General features: G+C 40.5%; 1 protein-coding gene across 1 annotated transcript; it reads right to left on the bottom strand.

Moving 5' to 3' along the window:
* Nucleotides 1–55: 55 nt before the first annotated feature.
* Nucleotides 56–11,480, bottom strand: nuak2 (NUAK family, SNF1-like kinase, 2). Its single transcript, XM_073467839.1, has 6 exons — nt 10,979–11,480; nt 5,454–5,574; nt 4,756–4,907; nt 3,654–3,719; nt 3,068–3,320; nt 56–2,969 (listed from the first exon to the last, which is right to left on the bottom strand). The coding sequence occupies exons 1-6, from the start codon at nt 11,213–11,215 to the stop codon at nt 1,924–1,926; spliced, it is 1,875 nt and encodes a 624-aa protein (XP_073323940.1). The 5' UTR covers nt 11,216–11,480; the 3' UTR covers nt 56–1,923.
* Nucleotides 11,481–15,189: the final 3,709 nt, after the last annotated feature.

The raw sequence follows: 15,189 nt of genomic DNA, 5'->3' as shown, positions 1-15,189 counted from the left end.
TAAACTATGACATAAAACCTTTGTATGTAGGTCAGTAATAACATGAGCCTCCACCTGAGTTCTTCATTGTTTTTCTTTATTGATTTCCTCATCCCGGTCACATGGCAGATCACACAGTCACATAAATGATAAGCCAGTAACTTTGGCAAACAAGGGTAAAGAAAAAAAAATTAATCGAGTCTGCATACCTGCAATTTCCGGGACAAGAAAGAGTGAAAAACAGTGATGAAATGCCCAAATGCACATTATATTGTACAAAATATGAAACATACCATTTTTAAGACCTTTGGACCATTTTAATTCCTGATGTTCCTCATTATGTGCCAAAAAACCAAACCAAAAAAATACAGTTTCCACATTCCAGTTTCTGAACAACAGCGTGGTTCGGGGGGTACTACTTCCTTGTGCAACTTTTGTTACAGGAACTCAATACTTACGTGATAGCTGAATAATAAATTGTGTGGTTATCAAGTTTCAACGGCCTGATAAAGTGCTATTCCAGGTGCCGGCTTCATGTTCTAATTTAATGCCAAGCATGTCAATCCAATTAAGCAACTCCAGTGTGCAGCATGAAATTTCATACAGAGACGAACACAACACACTGCTGTAACGTTCTCTGAGCACCAGGAGGGTATTTCATAAAGCAGGATTAGGAAGTTAACCAGATAACAATATCTCAAATGTAATCAATCATTAGCATGCATAATTCTTGTCATTCACCATAGAATATAAGTTATTATACTGTTTCAGTAACCAAGATGCAACAGTTAACAGTTAGAAGGCTAAACTTGTAATCCGGCTTTGTGAAATACTGTCCACCCCAGGTGTCTGGATATTTTAAATTAAAATGCAAAGTTCATCACACATGAGCTCCATGACTGATCGTCAAAATTCAGTTGAAAGGTTACACATTAAGAGAGTGCGACTTGGGGCTCATGGTTCACTTTCAAACACACGTCACTGTTTTGCCTTGATGAGCTCCACCTTTGTGTGAAACTGCCACCTGCATGCTGTACAAAGAGGGAATGGTCACCTGCGCACTGGTATCATTGTAGGCTTGGATGCGAAAGCAGGTTCTACTGGTTGGGCTTGATGTGAGTCATGATTATTATTCAAGTCATTATCCGAAAGTCAACTCAAGAGAAAAACAATAAGAAAAAAAATTTTAATCCCTGTTATAAACACTTTTACTAGTGCTTTAAATAAAAAACAAAAAGTCCAACATTTTTAGCAAATTTGCTTTGGTATCCATGAAATGTAATTTCCCCCACATCCTAAAGAGTGAAAGTTGTAGTAACTGATAAGAGTGAACCCTTCTAATATTGAAACTGTGTGTTATCGCTGCGATCTTAGATACACATAAGGTAGACAGATGATCAGCTATCACACAGCTAGAATTCAGAGCCATAAAGTCAGTTTCTCCTGCAGACAATAAAAGAAACCGACTTTGTGGCTTATGCAATATTCAAACAACAGTCCTATTGTTACTGTGTAAAATGTCAGTTTGCTTTAGACACTGAAGACCAGTATTTTGATGTTTGCACTACAGTCCTGATAGAAAGCTCTCATGTTGAAAATTAGAGCTCCTGATTGACCAGCAGCAACTCTCTTCTTCCTCCTGAGAACATTTGTAACTGTAGCACTATTATTCATCATTTCTGTCAAATACTGTGCCATCTGGTTATTTTTTGCCTTCAAATGACAAACTACAAGCTATCTAGTATCATTCACCATCGATATTACAATCTGATGTTTAACAAGAAGCCTCCTCCCTTTTTGGTACGGTGTAATTCGTAAAGTTAGCCAAAATGATCCTCACCACAGTTTGCTGGTGATGTCACATAATGCACTTTGGCTATAATGTCTTCAGTAGTTTACAGTCATTTAAAAACTGAATGAAAAACAAGTCTTTACTCAGAGTCCTCAACTCGCTGCAGAGCCTCTTATAACCATGGCCTGTTTGTAGGCCTCAGTTACATTATCACAGTCTGTGATGGAGAAGGCACTGTCAGCCACTCCTGACTTGTAGCAGTTCCAGGGCCTCAGCGACCCGTCCCCAAGCATCCCGTCCTCCTGGATGTCCAGCAGGTTGTCAGCAGACACGCATCCTCTCATGCTGGCCTTGGCTGGTTTATCCATTTGTGTTGGAGGTCCAACACGGTCTGGTAGATCAAGCTGGTCGAAGGACTCTGAAGACAGAATGCTGTCCTCGCTGATGGCCCCGCTTGGTCTCGACCTAGTGCGGGGTAAAGAGGCCGCCAGCTGGTCCAGAGAACCGAACTCCTGAAATCCACTTGAGGAGAATTTTCCATTGCGTTTCAAGATGCCTTTCCTATAGGTTGGTGCTGAAGGGCACTCTTGTTTAGTTTGTGGCACCCAGCCAGAGTCACTGTGTTCAGGAGAGGAGGAGTAGTACCCCGATTCTTGCTCTGTGGGCTTCTTCAGGATACCTTTACGAGGCAGCGATGCAGCTGAAGGGGCATTGGCTGGTGTAGACAAACCCAAGATGTTCAGTGGCTCCACTGAAGCTACAGCAGCGGATTCACTCGTTGCCTTCTGCTTTGCACTGTTGCGTCTCTTTAAAATACCTTTAGAGGGGCGACTATCCGTGCTCACTTCATGAACGGTCTGGGAGACATTGTTTTCCTTTCTTGACCTTCGTAGAGAGCGCTGCCGGACTACATCCCCCCCACCTCCCTGTGAGCGGAGCAGGCAGCGCATCTTGGAGCCATTCTCCAGTAAAGGCCTGGAGGTGCGGCGCAGCCAGCTAGCAACACCAGCCAGCCCAGCAGGATGTGTTGTTGATGGAGAGGCTGGTGAAGCTGTCTGCTCAACTGCACTGCTCTTTGTCTCAGCCAGTAATGGCTGCTGGTAGCCCCAGTTGAGCCACCAGTGACCTGCAATCTCCTCTATTGTGGCTCTACGCTCAGGATTTACCATCAGCATCCAACGGATGAGCCCACATGCATCTGAGAGACAAAAGAAAATCCAAGACATTTCATTAATAACAAAGTATAAACACCAAACTAATGTTTGAGAGCGTTCAAAGAAAAGGTAAAAGACTCACCAGAGGGGTTAGTGGGTTTTCGGTAGTTGCCGGTGCTTATCTGTTGGACCAGTGTCTTATGGTTGTGTCCATCAAATGGCATGGTGCCATGAACCATAGTGTATAACAGCACGCCAAGAGACCAGGTGTCCACCTCTGGCCCACGGTATGGCCGTCCGTTGACGATCTCTGGGGAAGCGTACAGAGGGCTGCCGCAAAAGGTCTGAAGATACTCTCCACCGTGGTAGAGGTTTGACAGGCCGAAGTCTGCGATCTGCAAGAACAAGAAGTAGACGTCATGCTGAGCCACGTCAGATGTGTCACCACAGATTACTGTAAACCTAAAAGATTTCCATATGTATCACTATCCCCTCATCAGTTACTCATAGCATGTTCTAAAGATTTCAGAGTGAATCATCTTGTCACAAGATCTATCGCAAGAAGTCATGAAATTTGTCATCAAATACTCCATACGAACATGCCTTTATATGTCCTTTGTGATTACCACCTCATGCTGGAAATGATATTTTTACAATTTTAACAATACATACTAACGTACAGGTGTGTAAATGACAATTTTTATGTTCTACATGCCCTTCATTTTTACCTTCACATTGCCGTTGCCGTCTAGTAAAATATTCTCCAGTTTCAGGTCCCGGTGTACTATTCCATTCTGAGAGAAAGAAAAAAAGATATCAGCTTCCACAGTAATAATTTCCTTATCTAGGCCATTACACACCAGTTTACTGGAGGTTGTCTATATTACATAAAAGGATTAGATTTTACTGGGTCAGAAACACGTTCTTTTTCCAAGTGAAGATTTTTTTCTGGTATGTCAGCAATGCTTCATTGTCCTCCACTCTGCAGGGGGGCATGCCTTTGACTCCAGCAGAGTTTGAAATGTGTTTTCCTTTCAAAAATGCAGGTCAACTACTTGTTACGTATGGACAGTTGTTGTAGCGACTGACAGAATCTTTGTAGGTTGTGTTGTGTAGAATTTATTAAGATGTAAAGACACGTTTGCATGCTCTGCCAAACATTAATAGTTTAGATGGCCTTGTCCTGCTTTCACCATGGAAAACCAAATATTTAACAAGACATCAGCAATGACATAAAACAGATGGTTAACACAGAGTATGACAGGGCAGTTCACTCTGCAAATATTGTCCAGCAAACATGTATAAATGCCAAGTGCTGGACAGCTACACTAAAATATAGTGTGTTGTAAATGTTCATAATCACACAGCTATGGATCACAGGAACAAGCGACTGTGTGTGTGTGTGTGTGTGTGTGTGTGTGTGTGTGCCCTTCTGTTCCATCACACCCTCATTAGAGTGTGAGGCCATGCGTGTGTGTGCTGGGACTGTGCTGTGTGCTGGCCTTTAGCCCCGACGCTAGCTCTCTACAGACCAACTGTTCAGTTGCCCCACCGCCGTTCTCACAGCCGTCCTGTTCTGAACAGCAGGCTGACAGTGAATAATGCCCATTATGTAACTTTGGGGGTGCCAGTGTCCTGGAAAAGAACAACCAGCGGAACACTAGTCTGAGTGGAGCACTGTGCCGCTGGGTTTAATGTAGCAGCCATGTATTAGGAGGGTTTAAATATGCTACCAATGAGTTATTATTTTAGTTTTTATGCAAGACTAGATGAATGCACAAGTTCTCCTAGTTCTGTATGAAAGCATCAGATTGAGAAAGACTGCCTCACCTGATGGCAGTAGTGCACGGCTGATACAATTTGTCTGAAGAAGTGCCTGGCCTCCCGTTCAGAGATGTTCCTCTTGTCACAGATGTAGTCGTACAGGTCCCCTCGGCTGGCATACTCCATCACAATCACGATTTTGTCCTTGTTTTCGAATACTGAAATATCAGAAAACATCAGAAGGTTTTAGATCAAACTCATCAAAAGGAAACAGAAGCTCCACAGATTATGAATAATTTTGGCATGGACTGTGTAGAGCCTTCTACAGCACCAACATGGATGTAGCTTTTTAACTTAGAATGTGCCTGTGTTTAAAACTGATTTCTGTCTTCCTGTATAACCCCTAGATTACACTGATTGATACTCGGCGCCCCATTGGTGAATGCACTGCAAACAAACATGCACCGAGGTGGACAGACTCTGAATGATGACCAGCTCATCAGGCGTGAGGGGCACTGGAAGACACGAGGCTCTGCACATTATTTCGCACTGCTGACAGGGTACGACAGCGTATCAAGGCTTATGTAACCTAGCATCTCTCTATAGCACAAAGACTTGCGTGACCAAACTGTGAATCTCAAACAGAGACTGATTGAGACGTCTTTCCCGAAGGTACCACGTTTCACTCCGCATGCCGCTCAGAGATCGAGTCACCTCTGACACACACAAAAAAAGCACAATTACAACATCTTTGAATGCCGTACCTTCATATATGGTGATGATGTGCGGGTGGCAGAGTGTGGACATGATCTCAATTTCTCTGCGAATGTGAACCAGATCTTGCTCATCCTTGATCTTCTCCTTTCTGATCGACTTTATGGCAACCTTAAAAAAAAAAAGAAAGAAAAGGGGATATATTTGACTTTTGCGACTTCTGCGAAATGATTTGTTTCACTATTTGGTACGATGACATTAGGAAAGTTTAGAAGAGCCACACCATTCAATTTTGTTATTCCTTTCAGGTTAGTGGAGGGCTAAACCAGAAGTTAGCCACTCACCAGAGGAAGTCTCAAGTACGCACACTATGTGGGCTGGCAGATTATTCTGGTTATTTTACACGAGGCAAGTCAAACCTTTTTGACTTTGCGCGCCACTGAGCAGCTTTTATATGAATGAACGTGGGCTCTGCCTCCAACGCTGTGTCCAGAACTTTCCTAAAAGATCCATGCATGCAAGAGGGCCCCTCCTTTTGAAGATATAAAAGGCTCATTCTAAGGTAAGGAAAACACAATGGCTTTGACTTTCAGGTGATTATACACTAATGAAAGCATAATATTGAAAACTTAATACAAATATTAAATTTATGGCAATAGATCCCACAGACTGGACCTTTTAAGCGAGACTAACTCTTAAAGAACCAAAGACAAACTGCTGGATAATTATAAATATATATAAATAACAGTGCAACAGAAACACAAATTGAAGGTGAGTCATTAAGTCAGTAAATAGACAGTAATGTCAGTTACACAATATTTATTTTCCATAGTTTCCCAACATTAGCTAACATCCGCCACCGTAAGCTACTCGTCATACCAGATCTAGTACGAGCGAAGTACCACGTTCCCTCCGTGTATTTAAAAGTGTGCTGGGTGTGTTTTATTGCTTGTAAATTCAGATTCAGGTTTCATTTGCATCTTCAAGAAGAATGCGTTTCCTATTCCAAACGTTACATAATCTCACTTTAATGACAAAGAGAACATTAATACAGCTTTTTCAAAAGAGGTCGGTATGTTAATATGCTGCACTAGGCCCGTCTGTTTAGAAAAACAAGGTTAAAAAAACCTTCACAAATAAGCTGTTATTTATTAAGAATTGGCTTCCATCTGAAGGCTGTCCTCTTGTGAGAACAACAATGGGCAGTGAACTGAAAACTCTGCTATGTTGTTTCTAACAAGGCAGAGGGGATGCCGGGTCAAGTATTGTCTGCTGCAAACTGATCTATTGTCTGCTGTTATGTCTGTGAAACTCTTAGAATAAGGAAATTTAAATCTGAATGGTATCTGTCGGTGTCTGTATTCATAGACCTGCCATATTAAAGCTTTTGCCAAGGCGTACACGTCTTTATGTTGTGTTTGTGTATTTGAGGCTCAGATGCCTGGGATTCCTCTGAGCATTCAGTGCGTCATCAGTCTACCCCGACTTTGAAGGCTTTCGAGAGGCCCCAGATGGCTCTGGTGGAGGGGTGTCCTTGTTTCTTATCCTTTGTAACCCCCAAGGCTACAGACGAGGGGAAATGAGTAAAGCAGCAACTTGTCATATCAGTTTTCAACGCTCAACTGTCTCCCGTCATGAGTCACTGTCTGGCCTGGATTCACCTCCAGGTCGGCACTGTATTCGCACCACACAGACCTTTTTCCTCATTCTGGGAACTGAGGCTTCCTGCGTTTGTTTGCATAGCTGTCAGACGGGTTGAACTCCCACTCATGATGTGTTCACACTAATGTGCGGTTTTCAGTGTGTGTGCGGTCTTTGTCACTGTCAGTTCTTTTCACGCAATAGGCACGGAGGTTAAAATCTATGATATTTAACACAGAGCTCTTGTACCAACAAAATCATATTTCTGTGTTTGAGAACACCTTTAGGTGCAACTGTTGCATAGCTAACTGAACCAACTGACCACGCTAGCATTAGCTTGCTAAGATATGACCTGTTTGGAGTGAACAGCAAAAGAGATGATATGTAAAGGGGTACACATCTGACCTGTTACATTACATTTCAAGAAAATAACACCATTATACCTCAAATTATGAATGTGAACTTCTATATTACTATCGCAAACTGCGAGCTAAACATCTGTCCATGTAAACCTATGTATATATAAATAAAACCAATATCTTCACTTAAAGTGTTGGAGGTTAGGTTTAATATATCTTTTGCCTAAAACTTATGTATGGAAGTTTTGTTAAGGTTTGTGAAGCTACAGTACAAATGAGCTAAAACGATTATTACCTCCGCCAAGATGATTATGTTTTCACCCATGTCTGCTGATTGGTTGGTTGGTTTGTCAGCAGGATTACACAAAAACTACTGAATGGATTTCAACGAAACTTGGATGGAAGATTGGTCTCAACCCAGAATAGACCCCGTTCACTTGTGGTGCAGATCCGGATAAAGGTACGGGTCCAGAAACGCTTCCTCATTTTCTTTAACATGGCAATACAGGGCGTTTTCCCCTCAACTTCTCTTTGGGAATAATACATGGATCTTGATGAAAAAAACAGGTGCTTTTAGGTGGCTGGTATCTATAAGTACAAAAGGGGACAGTTGGACCTTGGCGGAGGTATGCGCTCTACTGGGTACCATTCTATTTTGATTTGTCACTCACAAAAGTGCCAAACACTTTGTAGTTCTAGCCTCTTATTTGTGAGGATTTGCTGCTAATCTCTGCCTTAGTGTGAATATATGAATTTGTGTTTTCTGACATTTTACAGATCAAAAGATTCCATATTGAAGATAATTGTCAGTTGCAGCCCTGTCGCCTTTAAAGGATGGCCAACAGTGCATTTTCTTAGTCCGATATAATAACATAGTTTGGAGTAGGAAAAAGCCAATAGCCAATTAATCGATCAGCCTGTATTTCTCTCCTAGACACTGAATTAAACTTTACTCAAGCCTTAACAAACCAAAGACATTTCTCAAGTTTTAATGGTTCGACCTAATTTAATAGTTTAGTTTATTTTGAACATGTAAATAAAAAAAGAGAAAAACATTATCAAACAAAATGAAAAGACATGCACCAGTCAAAGACAAATGACAAAGGAATGAAAGAAAAGCGAAAGAAAAAAAAAGAAAAAAAATCTCTCGTGTGAAACTGAAGCTAGTTGCTTCTATTCAGAATGTAGGAAAGTAATAGATTTATGAATAGCCAGTGCAACCTAATATAGGTATAATTGGTGTGTCCTCCATACATGTCATGCACTGAGTGTGAGGTCACCCCTATATGGCTGCATGCTGAAACCCCCCACCTAAATGGGTTATGCAATCAAACATACGCTTTTAGACAATGGGAACAGCTGTAGTGCCACAACGCACGCAAGATGAGAGCATCCTTTGTGTGGTGTCACTCCCATTATGTTGTCAAAACTAAGGTAGGCAGATAACAATATACGAATGTTTCTCCTGTTTCCATTCAATGCCAACTGCCGTTTTAAGCCATCTTTGTTTGGTGAGGAATCAAAACGTCATTTTGGGCTAATCAGTGTTTTGACATGTGGGTTTAAGGCATGGAGATTAGGAAGCTGCCTGCAGGGATCAAATCTCAGACAGCAGTCTCATATTCTATAAAAACTACAGTGCAGCAGAAACAACGAGTCATGTCAGCAGAGATGGGTGTGTAGACAAGGCTGGACTTGTATCACTGCATGTTTGCTGCGGGTGCAGGAGGGGAATTCCTCACATTTTACTTCCTTGACTTCTGAGTGCTTTCACTCACAAAAAATGTGATCTTTTAACAAAGAGAATTTCTGACAAACATTACAAAGGGAGTTCACTTCTAGGCCAAGTATCTGTTTTCTATTGTTGTTGTTTTTTGATGAGTCACTATATCTGAAGCCATCGGCCTGCAACAGTGGAAAACATGTTTACAGTCTCGGAGAGCTTTTTGATCATTTGCCTATACTTTACATTTCCTCGTTAAATGTTGGAGGGATGAGGTTATGGAAACAAAACAAATGATGTGGAAAAATGCAAATTATTAAGTGTAGGACTCAAACATTCACTCAGTTGCCAGTTTATTAGGTACACCTAGTTCAAACTGGTGCAGTCTAATACAACAATCCTGCTGTAAATCATAATCTCATGAAGGTTGTAGTGTTTAATTTTTGCAGATTAATCTTTATGGTCCTTTTGTAGGCTGTAGTGTGCAGTGCTGTTGCATAATACAGAGGTGTTTTTGATATTTAGTCCATTATCCATATAAAGAGGTACATAATCCATTTGGTTATTATCATTTGTTTGTCCCTTTAAGAGGCTTATCTCAATCTAAACACTTCCCATTTCCCCTTAGGTCATGGGGAACTGGTCTGGAATCCACCTGAAAGGCTTGTTGCAATTTCCCCCGCTCATCAGGAGCACAGAAAAGAAGTTACCTAACTTTCCTGTAGCGAACTCCCTGCTGTGACATTCACTTTCCAGTGAAACGCCTTTCCTTGACGCTTTCTTTCAACAGTAGGAGGTGACTGCATAAAAACGTCTTGTGTAGTGACAGATTTAGAGGAATCTATTTCTGTTTCGGTCTTTGCAGGATGATCTCAAACAGAAGTATCGATTTCCTCATTGATTCCTTTCATTTACTTTAAAAATGGGCTCTATGTAGTTTTGGAGAAGAAATTCAAACTCAGAATTTTAATATTCACAATTTTAATGAGGTAATAATACAAACTCAGAAATATTTATTTTTTCCATCGCTGTTCTCAGAGGAAAATAAGCTCCCCAGAACACCGTTTGAATCTGGAAAGGTGGCAGGGTCCGCCACATATAAACAAAGTAAAACCGTATGAAAGAGAGTTTTGTTTAGGCATAATAATCAGTCAGAGAAGGTCTTTCTCTTCTGATTAAAATTCCTTCCTCAAAACTACATAGTGCACCTTTAATACACCACAAATAACTTGTTAAAGATCTGGAGTTTGCCTCAGACACAAGGACAGCTGTGCAGGGATTGGTTTCATGTGAAAATTGTAATTTAGTTTACACAGAAGGCCAAGAGTGTGTACTTTTCCAACCCTGTTAACAAACAGAGGAGTATCTACAGGTTTTGTAAACCACTGATAAAGGTGGTGATAATTATGAGGCCAATAATAAGACCTTATTCAGTCATCTTATCATATACACAGACAGGACCTTGTGTTAAAAAAAACACTGGGAAAAAGTAAGAGCAACCCCCTCTAAAGCAAACACAATGACCTCTTAGGCAAACTTAAGCTGGTTTGGCAACTGACAACCATCTCAGCAGCACACACTTAACCTATTTTATTAGTTTACATTCAGGAAACTGGCTTAACCCTGCTTAAAGGGAGAAACTTGGAGACAAACCTGTATGGATATAAGCCTAGTGTAGACTGTGTGCAGTACTCTGAAAATAGTCTATGTCTAAACAACAGGTGGCCGAAGGACACAAACACAGACCTTAATACTGACTGCAGATGCGGGCTTTGTTTAAAGAAGGGTGATAATTGGCTCCAACAGTCAGTAAAATAGTGATAAAAGGAGGTTAATTAATATGAATCCTTACCTGTCTACCGGATCTTTCCTTGGCTTTCTTCACCTTGCCGTAGGTTCCCTTCCCGAGGGTCTCCAGGAACTCGTACCTGTGCTTCAGGTTGTGTTTGTGGTGGTGTCTCTTCACGGCTTGCTTCTTCACGGGCACCTGGGCCTGAGCTCTCCCGACGTGAGTGTTGTCATCGGGTGAAACTGCCCCCACAGACGGCCTGAGGTGGGACGAGGGACGGGCAACACTGGAGCCGTCCATCCCGACACGACGTTATCTGTTTCTTGCGTATTTTCGGACGCAAGCGTCGGTGTTAACGTGCATTCCTCCGCGCGGAGCCCTGTCGGTGTCTGGAGCGAGCTGCTCAGGTGTGCTTCAGATAAAAGTGTAGATATGAAGTCCTCCTCCTCTGACTGCACAGCAGGTCACTGCAGCGAAGTGTTGGAGGCAGAGGGGAGTGTGTGTCCTCTGTGTGGAGCTCAGACGGACTGGCAGCAGGTCTACAGCATGCTGTTGGGACAGAGAGGAGAGCAGCCAACCTCCGGACACGTCAAATAGTCGAGGGGCGTTAAGGTACACAGAGGAGCGCTTCATTTGTACACCGGGCGGTGCCGGTAACTGTAAGAGCATATATTAAAGTATAACTCCACCAGTTTTACACATGAAAGTGTGTTTGCAGATAGATAGATAGATAGATAGATAGATAGATCATATATTTCTAGGAAAAGTATAGCCCTATATAAATAAAACTGATTTGATTTCTGTGATTTTGGGCTATATAAATAAAAATGATTTATTATATAGCTATTTCATTTTAATGTCTTCACTTGTTCAGATTTAGATAATTAATGTAAGACTTATTTTCAGCGACACACAGGAAGTATCTCAGAAGTAACATTTTCACTATTGCGTCAGATACAGCATAAACAACAACAACAAGAAAAGGAAAAAGCAAAAAAGGCAAACGAAAATAAACAAAACATTAATGAACATTGAAATAAAGTTTTGGAGATTTTTTTTGTTACATTTTTAATATTTTAAATATATTTCAGAACACACTGTTAATAACTGTTAAACACAATATAATCTAAGCAGACTGTAACCTGCAATATAAATAGCAACATCAACAGCTGTAGTAGTCATTTGTAACAGACACTTGTTGGTAAGTAGTAGCAGCTAAGCCAATTAAGAACATAAAATGCAGCCAACAGCATTAGTGTGAATGCTGCTGTCAATTGGTGTGCACAGGAACATACAAGAAGCACACCACAAAAAGAAAAGTGTGAGACCATTGTGTAGAACAAATGTTTTTTATTACAGCCTTTCAATATGTAATAATAGAGGTGGAATGTAATTAAGGATACTGTTTTTACTGTACTTTTGGTTTTCTGAGACTTGAGGTTGTGGTGTTTTACTTAAGTATTTCTATTTTATGCTACTTTATAAAACTACTCTACAACAATTCAGAGGGAAATGTTTCAGTTTTTGACCCTGCAACATTACAATTATTACAAGTTGAGATTGGTAAACTATGACTGACTACAACAGAAAATGTTTCTTACACATAAATACATTGTTAATAGTATCTAATATGTGCATTAGGAGTACATTATGAGGTCTGAATAGTTCCTCCAACACTAATAATAACATCCAATATGAGATATACACTTTTATTATTATTTATTAATGCAATCTCTGACACAAGAATTTCCTTCAGTATTCATAAAGTTCTGCCTTATCTTACTAAACTAAAAAAAAATAAAAACTATACTAACTAATACCTACTCATGGATGATTAAGAGCCACACTTATAGTTGCATGCTATGACTCTCACAGTCCCTTTTAAATAACAGTTTTCCTCTTTGATTTCTGCCGTCCTAGGCAGATACTACATTTTAATCCTAGCTGACTTCATAGAGCAAGAATATGTCTTTGGTTATTCAACTATTTGGTCGGCTTGACCAAAAAATGCAGTCTGAAGTGAACTGAAAGACATAAATTATAGAAAAGAGCTGGAGGCTGGATGAGTAGTGTCATTACAGTTGTGGGCCACTAGAGATCAGCGTGCTGCAAAAACGTGGGCTGACTAATTTGAACCAGTTGGTTTAACTTAAAGAGAGCCTGACACAGACAGTGGCTCTATCCCAAGTTTCCATCTACCGACTAGAAGGTATATTCAATGTTAAATATCCTATGTATAATGTAATATGAGTTCAGACACAGCTGATGAGTGCTCCTCAGTCAAGAAAGGGTGAACAGACTCCCTCAGTTTTCAGCAACACTCAGATTTAATACTTTGAGCCAATTGGCATCTCCCTCAGAAAGTCTGTCTTAATTGACCTCCTAACCCGTCAGGAACACCCGCTGGCTTTGCCATTCAGTTTTCTGAGTAACGTGCCAGAGCTTCTTCACTCATGCATGCAAAGGAACAGTATGCACAAAATAAACAATGAAAGAGCTTTTGGACCCACAAGTCAGACTTGGCCCAGACAGTGCTGTAACCCGGGAGCAGAATGAACTGAACACACTTCATCTCAGGAAGAGACAGGCTAGAAAAGAATAGCACAGAGACCAGATAAAATGTACTGGAAGGATAATAGTTTAAGGGAAATAATATCAATAAATACTAATGGGTTTGTCTGACTGCGCACAGTGGACACATTCCAACATATTTACATCATAAATCAACAAGATTTGTGACCTTATTTTACATTTATGAAATTAAAGCACTTAAGCTTTTAAGAAAAGTAATCCATCACGACTGATTTAAGGTGTTGTTTATGTAATTCAGTATGTTTGCCAGAAGAGGGGGCTAATTAGTAGCATGGAGTCCTGCCAACAATGACCAGAACTGGTTATCTGGTTTACTACCTCTAAATTTCTCTATAATACTTTAATTTATTGGTCTATTCTTTTTGACTAATGCTTGTTAAGTGGATGTCTTTATGCGCAAAAATGTCTGTTTTATGTCAAAACAAGAGGTGCAGAAATGTGTGTGAGTATATGGGTGTCATGAAAGTGGTTTAGGAAATGTGAAGTGGTAACCAGTGGACATGTGTGAACACAATTAGCCACAGAATTGACATTAATATGCTGATGATGGTGTATGAAACTATCAAGAAAGATGTTCCTTGTTCCTTTTCCATGTTCAGTTCAGTTCATCAGTTCAGTTCAGTTCAGTTCAGTTCTGAACCTTTTCCATGTTACACTGGATTTAATAAAAAATCTGCTAACAAATTAGTCATTTCAGTGAACTAATTAGAAATGCAAGGTTATGAATGATACTTTGTATTTTTTATCTCCTAATATTTACTGTGGTCATTATGGAAGCCTGTTACTGTCAGGAAAGAAGTTGGACCCATCTAAATCTTAAAGGGTATATCCTGACTTATATTCCTTTTGGGTCATGCTCCAGAAACACTGGATTTCCCACAGTGCATCTATTGTCTTTTGCTTTACCCACAGTGCCTGGTAAACACACATGTTTTCAAACTTCACCCCCAGGGTTTGTAACACAGGCTTTCTGTCATATATTTGAATTCTCAAGCCAAACCCGAGATAACCCTGATCATATCATGAGGGCTGTTTTCTTATATACTCTACAAGGCTACCCTCAGAGCCACAGATGACGTCATACAACTGTCTTCAAAGGCTCATTAGTATGTTCTTTATGAGAAATGAACAGCTTTTCGTGTATAAGATTGGGCCTCTTGAACTAAGTTGACATTATGAGACACTCAATGATGCTGGCTCATTGCCTGCTGTATTTACCCTCCTTGTTGCCTCTATTTAACTGATTGTATGTAATTATTTTTTATCATTATTATTTTGGGGGGCATTTTTGTACCTTTATTTGATAGGATAGCTGAAGAGTGGACAGGAGAGGGGTAGAGAGGGAGGGATGATGACATGCATCGAAGGGCCACAGGTCAGATTCAAGCCCTGGGCTGCTCTATATGCACTTTGAAAAAACTGTGTGCACTATCTGATTAGATGCCAGTGAGTGATAGTGACAGTGAGTCAACATTTTGAGGTGTTTTTCTGTTTTTGTTATCCTCACATCTCATCTAATTGTATTGATCTTCCTGGGGTAAATGAGCTTCTTTGTTGGCTCTTTGTATGATCTGAGCATTTATAAACTCTTTACTTTGTTGCCATTGGAAACACTGACATAACAGGCATTGAAACACATTTACTACAAAGACATCTATCCACACTGTACACAGCAGATGTAT

Source organism: Pagrus major, chromosome 6, assembly GCF_040436345.1.
Source record: "Pagrus major chromosome 6, Pma_NU_1.0".
Taxonomy (NCBI): Eukaryota; Metazoa; Chordata; class Actinopteri; order Spariformes; family Sparidae; genus Pagrus; species Pagrus major.
The sequence above is the reverse complement of the archived record's forward strand: the minus strand, read 5'-3'. Positions and strand labels throughout refer to the sequence as shown.

Coding starts and splice junctions, on each gene's coding strand:
- nuak2 (XM_073467839.1), bottom strand. CDS start 11,215: ATGGACGGCTCCAGTGTTGCCCGTCCCTCGTCCCACCTCAGGCCGTCT. Junction 4,908..5,453: donor CATCATCACCATATATGAAG/GTACGGCATTCA, acceptor CTGATATTTCAG/TATTCGAAAACAAGGACAAA. Junction 3,720..4,755: donor CCGTGCACTACTGCCATCAG/GTGAGGCAGTCT, acceptor TCTTTCTCTCAG/AATGGAATAGTACACCGGGA.